Genomic DNA, 13,153 nt, shown 5'->3' with positions numbered 1-13,153 from the left:
CATCATTATCATCATCACATTTCCAGTCTAATCCTGTAGTGTAATTTGAACGTGACATATTCTTTCATATGAAGAAACTTAATTTGAAAATACAAAACCCAAGGGGTGAACTGACATGGGATGTGAATATATAAACCCATGAGCTCCTGACCTTTGCCCCGGGTTCTCCTGGCATTCCTCTTCCTCCATCGGCCCCCGGTCGGCCCTGAGGATGCCAAGAACATGACTCAGCAGAAGGGACTCCTACCAGCGCAGAGTAAAACAAGACAAAATAACTGACGATCTCAGACGCCCGCAACACACACAGGGAAAGCCGACCATACCCTCTTTCCGGCTTTTCCCGTCGGGCCAGGCGGGCCTTGCACACCACGCGGACCCTGCGTCAAATCGGCATAATTAATCCACTTCATAAAACGCTTGATCAATGAACTCAATCACTCTGAGTGAGACGGTTTTAGGAATTTACATCCACTTAACTTCACCTTAATCATTTTAACATAAGAAAATAATCTCCTATGTAAAAGTCCAGATAAAGCAGAAAAGAGGAGAATCAATTTTTCTAAATGACTTCTTGCAAAAAAAAGAGTCCCATTATATTATTAAGAATACTTAGACACATACCTTCGTTTAAACAAAAAGAACACAGTGGTATTTTAAACTTTAAAAAATCCTCCATTACTCATTTTTCCTCAATATCTGGAGGTTTTTTTATTTCCTTTGACTGAAACACCCTTAACCCACTCATCTTAACCCTCTTCTTTTTCCAACCTCTCTTCCCTCCCCTTTACCTTCTTTTTTGAAGTTTCTCCCTTTCTATTCTTTTATAATATTTCATTGATCATGCTGATTTGTAATTGCATTTTCTCACAGCGGAATCTCTCCCATTGGACTATTAACTGTGGCAGCTTTCGGCTAGATCTTCTTCTCCATTGTACGGCTGCCACTCAGCACAGGCGTTTCCAATCATCTATGAAATGCTGGAGGACGACCCGGCAGGCCCTGATGCAAATTCCCGACTGGCACCGTGCCCGGTCAGAGTCAAGGTTAAAGACTCTCACTACGCCTCTCCTCTGAGTCACTACAACGAAATGTTGTGTCTACGTATAAAGTCTTCCAAGGAGATTGATACACTTTTTTTTTAATTACAGAGCTAATAATAGGTCAAATGCAGTTCCAGTGTAAATATGATATAGGCCTTTATATTTAACGATATTTAATTAACTATATCTTTTTAAAGTTCATTTAAACAGCGTGCATCTAGTGAATGTGGTGGAAAATGTAACACGTTTACAAATAATTTTAGGATCCCTGTAAAATATTCATTTTATGAAATTAAGGCTAACGCTTTGAAGCTAAAGAATATAGTGTTAAAAATTATGGTAGTGAGAAGGCAAGCTGAAGGCGAGGGACAATGAATGGCAGGACAAATCCTGTCAGTTCTTAGTGAAAACGGTCATTTGGTGGTGCCTCCCTGGAGTCAAGAAAAACCACCAAGTCCATGAACACGACTGCAGCACGTTTTCAGATTCATCTATTATCGAAAGAGGTGAGTAGGGTCAAAAAGCTCCTGCATTTAGCAGAAGATTAAATTCCTTCGGTCCCCAGGCTGCGTCACGTCGATAATTTCATGCACGTCTCCCTCGGGCCGCCAAGGCCTGCCACCCCTGTGGGGCGACATTCACCAAGCCACCTTCCGCGTCACCCAAAAGCCCGTCTCAGTTCTCTTTGGATTTCTGCTCACGGCAACGTAAATAAACGGTGGTGCATCCACGGGGAAGGACCACTCGGCAACAGGAAGGAACAGACAACGATGCACCCATCAGTGGTGCGGGATTGCAAAGGCACCGCGCCCGGAGAAAGAAGCCACAGTCAGAGGGTCACACAACAAACGAGTCGTTGATGGGGCATCTTGAAAAGATAAAACTGAGGTGATGAAGAGCAGGTCGGGGGACTGTCAGGGGGCAGGCTGGGGAGAGGATGTGACTGCAAGGGGGGGGCACCCAGGAATCTGGGGGTTACAGATCTTGATGATGGTGGTGGTGAATGCAAAGAATACGGATAGGTGTTAAAATTCAATTTTTCCTTGTACTATTCTGTAAATAAAATTACTTTAAAAAGAAGAAAACAAATTAGTGGCTGGCTAATCGAGAGAGCTCCTGTACCCCAGTCTGAATTTATATTTATCGAGTACATTAAGAAGATTTTCTTTTAAATGAATGCATTGATAAAAGTACAACACAGTTTGTTTGTGTTTTCTAGGATAAGTACATTTCATCATGTGCCTATATTGAATGGTTCTATTTATTTATTGTCATTAAAGAAAAAAGAGCAATACTTTTTTTAATTTGGCACCATGTAAGTAAAATCTAAGATCTTGAAAACATTTCGGCTCAGATAGTCTTAACTTCTCTGAATTTCCTCAGCTCTACACAGGGTTTGAAGTGAACTTCTTTGAAGGATGTTAAATATCCTTTCTGAGAAAATCCACTAGACGTAATTTCCACGGAAGCCATCTCGGGCTGGAGGCAGGGCCGGTATAAGTAAAAATGCAAGGGTTCTGCTCTGCTTTGAACAATCCCAAACCAATTTAATAGTCTGAAGGGCTAATACTATTAAGCCTTTTCTCTTCCTAGTTTACCCTCCTTTTAATATTGTTTAAATTAATCAAGTCGTTGGCAGCCAACCAGCCACAGAGGATTTCTCAGAGAAAGGCGTTGATGTGAGCTAAAAGACAGTGTGAGTAATTTCCTTGCTCATAAAACAAGTGGTAGATGCTTCAATTACCTGACTTGAAAGAAAAAGTCAAAAATACAATGAGCGACGTGAATTATTTTTTACCTGAGGACCCGGGTCACCACTCTCCCCTTTGGCCCCTGATAAGCCAGGCACCCCCTGTGGAGACAGAGTGAGGACACAACATTTCACTTAGCAATCCCCTAACCACTTCGGTCCTGTCCATTATTTAAAATACATTTCATCCGATGAATACGATTTTAGTAACACAATAAAACTTTCAAGTCCTTTCGTTGAAATGCCTCTTCTCAGACTTTGTATTCCAGTGTGTGAGCTGCACGTAAAAGACTCCGTTTTCAGCCTCAGTCCATGGAAGCCAGTTCCATGAAATCACACCGAAACGTTCTTCCCTGTGCGTGCGTGCTCTCACGCACTGGCCACGGCCCACGGGCATTATTTATCATCGCGCTCACCGGGGCACCCAAGGCAACACAGTCTCACTGAATCAGTCAGTTCTAGACGGAGTGCATAAGACAGCGAGGACCTGGTGACACGCTCCCGCTTCCACGCTCAGAAATGTTTCAGACGCTGCATTCTACGGCGCGAACAGATGCTGCGGCTATCATTATAATCGTCCTGAGATAATGTCAAAGCATTTTTTCTTCCCCAGATGGGTCTGTGTTTTTCCTACGAGAATAAGTCCTTATGACAGATGCCTCTCCTGAACATTTACATAATGCAAAAGGTGCAACAAAAACCTGGCACATTAACTGGAAAAAACAGGAAATCATTTTATAAAGGTCCTATGAGTTAAGGAACTAGGTGCTCCTTTTAAAAGCGCTCCTCGGGCCTTTTGGTAATGACCCTCTGAGTCGTAAGGGAAGGGCAAAGCAAACATAGTCTGCTGCTTTTGGGTGAAGCTGCAGTATGTAGTGTTGTTTTGCTTCAATCGGTGGTGTGACAACATAAAATAAATAGAAAATAAAAGGGACAAGAAATACTAGGCCATGAGCATGCCCCCAAAGAGATTCAGAACATTAAAATGTGGGGATAAGAGCTATTTCATGCCGTAGAAATATACTTTATGTGTTTAGGACATACAGCGTTTAAGTCAAATTTGTAATCAATGACAATGCACTGAATCAAAGCACAAGAAGATTGAAATTATGCTGTGGGAAAATGTTAGCTAGCTAGAGCCTCCTGGTGGCTCCAGAGTAAAATAACCGTGAACATGACTCCCGAGAAAGGCAGCAGGTCAAAAACACGAATATCCTAATCTTGAGAATTACAAGAACGATGACTTTCAAACTTCTAATTAAGCATTCTTGTGGCTAAATTCCTTCAAGAGAAAAACTGGTTCTACACTAAGTCTGATTATTAATCACTGAATTGAATGCTAGGACAGTCCATTTATTTTTAATTAATTTACTGCATTATATCTTCTGTACATAAGCACTAGAACAGATTATAATTACTTGCCCAAACACTTATTCGAAAAATTATCATGCAATAATCAAGAGTAAAAAAATAGAGGGGGGAAAAAACATTGTCTACATTTTCTGCATATTTTGTCATGTAAACCTCCATTTGTCCATAAAAGCGATTGGAAAAAACAATTGAATAAAGAATTTTTTTCATTGGAAGAATGTATATATTTTCTTAAAATATTGATGTAGACTTTATTTCTTTTCTAATTCTTAATGAATAAAAATTTTTTTGCACTCCAGCATTAATAGATATGTGAGTCTGTAATAGTTTCATGTTTTGGAGCAAAAGTCAATAGAAGAGAAAATGGTGAAAAGGAACAATATGAATTTTTCCTCTCAATACTTATCTTTAATAGTTAAGGAGCCTGAGACTTTTCCGTAACAAAGACGTCAGTAGTGAAATTAATTAATCTTGGAGATAACATTGACAGCGTGGACATGGTAGTTAATGGTAAAATATATCAGCGTTTCCCAAACATTCATGGCCATAGGAATCAGAGTGGTGAACTCTTTGCAAATATAGCTTGCCATTTCCACCCCTGAACCTGTATCATCAGAGTCTGAGGTTTAGAGTCCAAGAACTCTTATTTTTAACAAAATATATGGGCAATGCTTCTGCCCCTGAATCTGTGAAGCACTAACAGGCTGCCAGCTTTCCTTTGTCATGTCAATGTGCATTATCACTAACAAAACATTAAATATTAGCAATATTTCTCCCTGTGTTAAGAGACATGGAATCTTCCATGCTCCTTATTATATTTTGAAAGGCAGAGCAGTAAAAATGAATGATAATGCATTCACTTAGTAATAATGCATATAGAATCGTGCACAATTTAAATTCTGTGGAACATATTGTAAGAACATGTGTTCCTCATTGGGCTGAGTGCATAGCCCTTCAAAATACATAAAATGTTATGAAATTTTCAAGACTGAATCAAAAGAACTGTACATTTATGTAAAACTATATAACAAACTGGAATAAAATACAAGGAGAAAACTATTTCTTATCCTAATAAAAGTAAAAAAAATTAAACAGACTATATATTGATTCCAATTTGAATAAAATAATTTTCCTATAACTGTCCACTAGTAAACCAAAGATAAGATTTTAATGTTCAGAGCACTATTTTCTATAAATACCTGTTTTTCTATAAAAAAAGTATTTTGAAAGCATATAAAATCATATGAAAGCAAACTAGACATACCTTTTTATATTGAAAATGAACACTTATAATAGAGATTATTCATTCTATTAATTCTAAAATGAATGAGAACTTACTTTGGGATCCCACAATGCTCTCTTTTTTCAAGAAAAAAATATGATTTGAAGAAACATCTTCATTTTATGAATTGCTACCCTGCTGAATGTTTGGCAAGTTTCAAAAGATTTGAAGATACTTAAGGAAACTATTTGTAACATATTAGCTTGTTAGCAAGCTAGTAAGGAAAAATAAAACACTTATTTTCCAAGAGCCTCTGAAAGACAAATAATTTCTGCAGCCTGTGGAGCACTTTGAGGAATACCGGGGGCAGCCTGAAGTTAGAGCCAGGTACCCTGTTTGCGCCTAAAATGATGGAATAATTCCTACCGACCTCACATATATTTTCCTGAACATTCTGTTGACCATAAAATGAGGTCTCAAGAATTCAATGTAAAACTGAATTTTAATAACTATATGTTATGCACGTAAATTATACTTGAAAAATTAATAGCTGGCTGTGTGATACAATTTTATTTCTCATTGTCTTTATTTAATCTGGAAACGTCTCACTGAAACCTTTTCATGAAAATCGACTGAGGACTCCACTGAAAGTGGGAGCTAAACGAGGCAGGAGCGGGCACACGCAGTCCGCCCAGCCAGAGGCCTGAACAATGGCTGGCTACAGGTGTACAAGGAATTAGTACAGGAAGAATCTAAACACACGTGCTCTTATGGGATGACCTACCACAGGACCCGGTCTTCCGGTCAGACCCATCGGGCCAGGCGGGCCTCGCAGCGCGATCTAGAAAATAAAAGGCATCCAACTTAGGGAGCGGTCTGCCGGACTCACACACTCGACCACAGTGTTCATTCACACAAGCTTCCCTTCAGCAAAGGATGGTGGACACGAGTGTAGCAGCTGCATGCCAGGGAGAGAGCCTGACTACTGAAGGACTGCAACTTTCTGCAGTGATAAATGACCTACGCAAGTATCAGCCATTTTTAAATCGTTGCAACGTATGCAATCTTGTACCACATGTTATCAGGACTTACTCAGTAAAAAAGTTAAAATAGATTGTACAGTAAGAAATCCAGGATCTGACATGTTTTTCTATCCTGAAGCAACTTCAGCATAGCACATAGACCTCTCTTAAATACATAGGGCCCATACTTGTTGGACACACTTCTAGAGGTGAACAATTCGAGTTGCTTTAAATAAAAATTTTCCAGCTGTATTTAAGGAAAAATGATGACAATTAAAGTCAGGTGTCAAAATGCAAAACTGATCAGAAAGTGTTACGACCATGCATTTCTATCGACAAAACTCACATTTAACAAAATATAGACGAATAGATTTATTTTGTGAAATATAGAAAAAATAGATTTATTCTGTGAAATCATAGACATGGAGACTGATCACATGCATTATTGATGTTGAAAATTAGGGCTGTGAAATTAGCATACTTGAAAAGCTGAAATGAGTCAAGCACAAAGGGTAAATACCTGGCAGATGTTAAATCAGTGTGGTGCACGATTTTTGAATATTAGTGATTCCAGAGGTGAATACTGACGATTATCCAGATATCAAAAATAATGCAGTAACAGAAATATGTAAAATTGTATTAGAAAAGTGCACGAGATGAAGACAGTAGGATCTCCCAAGTTCTACCTCTGACTCACCGTGGGATTTTTGACAATACACTTCTTAATCCTTGAGATTAAATATCTGAAAAATTGGAATTATAATGCTTGCTACCTATTTCCAAGTAAGTTAAAAGGACTAATAAAATGAGAAATTCAGCAGCCTCCTGAAAGATTTACACTCAAATAATTACCTTTAATTTGTTCAAAGTAATGTGATTTATGAGATAAACTGCAGGAATCATGAATAAATTATTTTAAATATTTTTATATTTGTTTATGCCAAGTCTAGTATACAAATATTTAAGTTTTGTCTTTGTACCTGATGTTAGCAAATGGTGGCCAGTGTCTAGATTGACGGGCGGACTAAAAATGTAGGTGAATATTGATAATGAGTTTAAGCTCAATATTTTCAGGTATTTTACACACTCACAGGTTTATGACGATAAATAAAAAGTTACCACATAAGCGATTTATTTACATCACTTAGCAAGTGGATACCCACAATCATACCAATTTAAGCCCTTAATTTCTTTTAAAGAAATAAAATACACCATGGGCAAAAGTATTATATGACTTTCAACTCTTTCCGGTCCCTTCTTTTGATTTTCTTATGTATAATTTAATTACAATAAGGTTAATGCAGAATAAATAAAAGTACAGCATGGAAAACATAGGCACTACTATTGTAATAACTGTGTGGTGCCATGTGGGTGCCGGAAAGATTGGGGGGCACTCTATAAAGCACGTGACTATCTAACCACTACGCTGCACACCTGAAACTAACACAGAATAATACTGACTGGAAACTTAATTGAAAAAAACTTCTTAAATAAATTAAAGAAAACATATATAATTATAATTACATATTTGGTAAGTAGACAGATAGTGGAAACTTGCAGCTGACAAAGAATGACAAATTGAATGAATTTTGTAAAAACATTACAGATTATAATGACGAGAACTTAGAATACCCCTTTGGAGGTCCCTTTCTCGTACAACAATGTCTAAGAAACTTAATTTACTGAGTTATTTGGGATATCCTAAATAATGCAAAAGTTTAAGAGGAAACCGGCTATCCCACCTTTGTCCTTTCACTTTATTCATTCCCCACTGACTCAGGCCTCAGGAGGAAGAAGTGGGGGTGAAAAATAGCGCGTGCGAGGCATAAACCCATCAGCGCTCTTCCAAAAAAAAAAATGTAGACCACACGTGTGTTACAGATTGTGTGTAACTGCCAGAAGTGTATATGGCAATAGTGCAAGGGTCGGTTGTTTGACACTCAATGAAAGACAATAATCCTTCTGGACAGAGAGAAAATCTTAGCATTTTCCCATCTAAATTCCATGTACTGTTCCGCGGTATTTTGTTCATCGTGGTAGCGCCCCCCAGAGGCACACGCCCGCACGTGCAGCATCAGGTTAGGGGGGGATGCATGCTCTTCTCACCCGGGCCTGTTGGAGGATTGCCTGCGCCTGCGCTTCCTGGGCGGAGATGGTGGGTCCTTTGGAGCCGTCACCGCCGTAACGAAACTAAGGAAAGGGAACACAAAAATTCAAGAGACGCCTTTGTCTACTGGGTGCCTTAATGACTAGATAAAAGCCACCTGCCTACAATGGTGGGATTTTACGAAAGTCCAGGTAACTCCGTCATGAGTCACGATCCCTGGATTTCTCTCTTGCACTCTCTGACCATCTGCAAACTCCCTGGACCGTGGTTTGCCATTTGCAGAAGAGGCGAGAGGCCCCTTTTCAATTGTACCTTCCACGATTTCTGAAAACTCTACAGTCGGCCCCCACCATGCATCTCTAATCGGCCGGTGCGGAAACCGAGTGCTATTCACCCATTTGTAAAAATTCCAAATGCTCTGCGTTCAGGGTGATTACGGACCCATTGCTGCCTTGTTGAGCAAGACATTTGGAATCTATTTCCATATGTAGTGGAAACCTTCCTTGAGATATATTTGTCTTGTTTATCTTTCCTTATTATATACTAAAAACAGATCTTACTTCCACAAAATTCTAAAATTCCTTTTTAATTTTAACTCAACATGTGGCATGAGACAATTTCTCACTACATAATTGTGACCTGCAATTTTATGACAGTTATGGGGATGAATCATTTTTCCGCCCTGAGAACTAGGCCAACATTAAAGGGAACCTGAGGGTAAAGCAAACGATTTCTGAGCAATGAATAATGACATCATAGATGATGCTTCTTACAGTATCAAGTATTGTCTAGATGGTGAGAAACAGCACAATAACATTATGTTAACACATGAAATACACACTAATCATATGACCCAAGAAAAGCACATGATAAGAAATATTAAGAAAAAACCCTAAACTTTGGTGTCGACAGTGCCATCAAATAATGAAACCTTAATTCTAAATCAGACATCGATTTTTACCAGAATGTAATTTTGGGAAAACTTTTCATAATTTTCAAAGGCTGCTTGATTTCAAGTATCTCTACCTCATACCTGGTTTTTAGTTGATTGCTCTGTAATAGGGTCAATGATATTTTTCAGCAGTACGATGACAAAATATTAAGGCATCTTTACAGCGATAAGAAAACACCTACCGGTAACATTAGCATGGTCCCCGGGGGACCAGGCAGCCCGTCAGCCCCGGGTAGGCCAGGACGTCCCGGAGGACCCTAGGGAAGGCAACGAAACCATCAATATTAATAAATAAATGAGACGCTCAAATGTATTACACACTGCATGACTTTCAATGAGTCTACACTATCTAATTTTATCTCCTTTTAGCATACTGAGTATATCTAGGATGGGTCGTATTTCCTCGTCCTCGTCAATGCTATTTTAATAATGCACAAAGTTATTGGCTACACAATGATGTACAAAAAAAAAAAAACCCACAGAGAAACAAAAAAAATGGGGGAAAAGACTTTTACAAGAAGAGCTTGGAAAGACTTAACATAAACGATACGTCTCCCCACATGACCCACCCAGGGTGTGATCCTCAGACTCAGATTCAGGCTGTTTAACTCCTACGCTCCCAGTCTCCAGTGGAACACCTATAAGCATTCTTGGAAAACGTGTCTGAATTCAAATTGAAGTCGCAAATCCAAAGTAACGGGTTCATAGCATCATAAAAATTGACTGAAAATAAGTTTTCTTACTAATTATCACATAGATAAAATGCACATTCTTGACTCTCACTTTTAAAATTATAGTTAGAAAAGGAAACTAAAATGTTGCACAACATTACATGTATAGGCCCCTCCCCCGCAGGGAGAAGAATAACATGTTGAAGTTCAAGAATACATTTTAATTTTTCAGTCTAGGTTATGAGGAGTCCCATCACTTACCCTCTCGCCAGGGTCCCCAGGGGGGCCGGAGGGGCCTTGTAGACCTGGAGGGCCCATGATGCCCTGCGGAGAAAGAGACGGAGCGCTGAGCCAGGTTCCTGCTCTCCTTAGTATTCGGGCAAATGCACCCGACCCACGTCACAGAAGAGCCGTGTAGACTTCACAAGCATACAACAGTCTCCCACACATTCGCCCTGTGTGTCTCCCTATGGACAGGCGACATACAGGGACCCCCTTGTAGTGATCGCAACTCTTCCTCTACGGAGCTGCTCTGGGGGAGGCAGGCCGGCAGCCAGGGGAGGACAGGAATGGAGAACTCGCCAAGGTCAAGTCCCTGAGGGCCAAGTTGGGTTGCAGTTCCGACTGAAGAAATGGCAGACTCACGCAACGAGGCCTCCAACAGGCCACAGTGAAGTCAGAAGGCAGGCATCGTTTAACCTGGAGGCACTCTTACATTTTCTTCCATGGGTAAATGCATGTAAAGGCATCAGTATCCCATGTTCATCTCAGAGGACAAGAATGTAATTATTTCCATGGAAGACAGAGGACTGCCTACAAAGTCAGATCAGTACAGCTACCTGAGACCCAAGACACGCCGAGGGACAACAGCCTCCCCGGGAAAGGACAAAGGAAGCTGACAGCTGCTCCACTCACACGTCCAGATAAATGAGGCAGCCGCAGCCTCCCAGAACCCTCAGCTCCGTTCACTGATGTATCTATCCCTCTTTAATAAAAACGCCATTTTTTTTTACTTTCATAACTTTCAGGTAGAAAGTTGAAAGTGAGGTTAGACGCAGAGATATTTAAGCCACAAGAATGTTTAAAACGGATTTTAATTCCCCGCTTCCAAAAGAATATCATTTGGGTCACCAAATCAGAAAGGAAATTCAAGGCCACCGGGTCTTCCGAACAAATGTTTGCTCCACAATTCAATACTCCCATGAGTCTAAAATACATCAACTCAATAATGTAATTATTGGATTACATTCATAATGTAAATCTTACATCTCTTATTAAAAATTAAGACAAAAATAATCGGAAAACCTTTACATACCGCGGGTCCTGCTGGCCCTGGTGGTCCCTCAATGAGCATGCCCTACAATAAGAGGAGAGAGCAAGTCATCACTAAGGAAATGTCACCCCAGGCTCTGATGCCACCGACTCTAAGAGAGCATTTTACCAAGTCGATTCTCTACTCCTACCACAGACAGAGAACCAACCCCAAAAGTGTTTGCCTGGGGAAGGGGGGAAATTCAAAATGGCAGAAGACACAGTCCCTGTCCTCAGAGAATCTGTGAACTAATTAGAAGGGAAATACATATTCAGGTTGCTGATATTACAAGGGGACTATGCTTCCAGGAGGAGTACAGTAAAGGTATTTGACCGACTTTCCCCGAGCTGCCTCAGCGAGTGGCCGCATGAGTGAAGGCATGCGCAGGAAGTGGCACCTCGGCCCCGTAACCCATCCAGGGGGGGAGGACCCCAGAGGAAAGTGCTGGGGGTAAATACGAGACCAGCTCTGACATGGGGAAAAGAATATAGTACTACTTCAGGACCAGAGCCCAGCTCTAAAACACTTTATGAGTCTACTGCTGAAAATTGGTCATTTCACAAAGGTGGTTGTAAATTTCCATTCTGAAAACATATCCGTAAAACCTTTGGTGAGCTGGTGGCATGCTTGCTCGGCTTTTGGAATAATGGAGCAGTTAGCCAATAACGTCCCTATCATTGTAGCTTGTTAAGTTTTATCTCACCTCCCCCTTCCATTGAATTTTTATGTCCTTGTAATTTCTGAAACGATGTTCATGACCTTGAGGTCAATGGTTGGACGTATAACTTTACTTCTAATGCAGTAGTTTTCCCAAGTTTCTCAATAGAGAGAACAATGGCAAAATTGCTTCCCAGTAAGAATTTGCTTCTTACCAATATCTTGAGTGGTAAGAACATTAACATAAATTTAAAAATCACATTTTAAAAGAACATTGTCCTATTATCACATAATATTACTTGGCTACGGAAATGGTGTCACACTTATTTGTATCTATGTCAAAAATATACATTAAATAATGTCAACTCATAAAAATAAGAGGAAAAAAATCACTGGGCTGGAAACTGGAAGAGCTCAAGTCTAGATGTATGGCTCAACCACCAAACAGCGAAACCCAAGGAAAATTATTTAAACCCTTTAAAACTCAGGTTCTCTGGCTGTAAAATGAGAGAATTAGAGTAGACGAATTTCAGCTACTTTCAAATTCCAAACTTCCATTGCTCTGTACTGTTTGGTTTATTGAAACGCTACTCGCCGGAAGCGGCCTTACTCACTCAGCTCTCTGTGACGAGTTAGACACATTCGGACCACAGAATTCTCCATGGTTATACATGAACGTACGTAATAATTTAAGGTGACGATGGCTCACAAGGTCAATTAAATAGCTGCCGCAACCTTCGTAACGTATTCACACCAGTACTTACAGGCTCCACCACCGCTGGTTCCCCCTTCTGGCCCTTCTCCCCATACGCGCCGTGGCCCGTTACCTGTTGAGTGAAAAATTTAAGCAGCCTGACTTTAAGTAAATAAGGCCATTAAGTATTTTTTAGTAAGGCAATTGAATTACCTAAATGCATTTCAAACAACCTATTAAAAGGTGCCTTTTAAATAGCAACCTATTAAAGTTTTAAATAGCGAAAATATAAAAAAGAAAAAGCCTAATGAATATTAATAATGAATTCTGATTGAGATGGAAAGATTGCTTCTTA

The 13,153-nt window shown here is 39.9% G+C and overlaps 1 protein-coding gene and 1 non-coding gene across 5 annotated transcripts in view; one reads left to right on the top strand and one right to left on the bottom strand.

The window, feature by feature from the left end:
* COL11A1 (collagen type XI alpha 1 chain) overlaps positions 1 to 13,153 on the bottom strand; it is a 164,828-nt gene that overhangs the window by 101,885 nt on the left and 49,790 nt on the right. For all 4 annotated transcript variants that reach the window (XM_045816516.1, XM_045816518.1, XM_045816515.1 and 1 more), the window contains 9 exons: positions 12,869 to 12,931; positions 11,451 to 11,492; positions 10,397 to 10,459; positions 9,647 to 9,721; positions 8,512 to 8,595; positions 6,168 to 6,224; positions 2,839 to 2,892; positions 324 to 377; positions 152 to 205 (listed from right to left, as the gene is read on the bottom strand). In XM_045816516.1, coding sequence (XP_045672472.1) covers positions 152 to 205; positions 324 to 377; positions 2,839 to 2,892; positions 6,168 to 6,224; positions 8,512 to 8,595; positions 9,647 to 9,721; positions 10,397 to 10,459; positions 11,451 to 11,492; positions 12,869 to 12,931 — 546 coding nt within the window. The remainder of the gene's footprint in view (positions 1 to 151; positions 206 to 323; positions 378 to 2,838; positions 2,893 to 6,167; positions 6,225 to 8,511; positions 8,596 to 9,646; positions 9,722 to 10,396; positions 10,460 to 11,450; positions 11,493 to 12,868; positions 12,932 to 13,153) is intronic.
* Positions 3,559 to 3,699, top strand: LOC123804888. Its single transcript, XR_006783237.1, has one exon. It is a non-coding gene; the product is annotated as a small nucleolar RNA SNORA21 (small nucleolar RNA).

The sequence above is a fragment of the Phyllostomus hastatus genome, unplaced genomic scaffold, assembly GCF_019186645.2.
Source record: "Phyllostomus hastatus isolate PE091 unplaced genomic scaffold, TTU_PhHast_1.1 phas_scaffold_216, whole genome shotgun sequence".
In the NCBI taxonomy this organism is placed as follows: Eukaryota; Metazoa; Chordata; class Mammalia; order Chiroptera; family Phyllostomidae; genus Phyllostomus; species Phyllostomus hastatus.
This window is presented reverse-complemented; position numbering and strand designations above follow the sequence as displayed.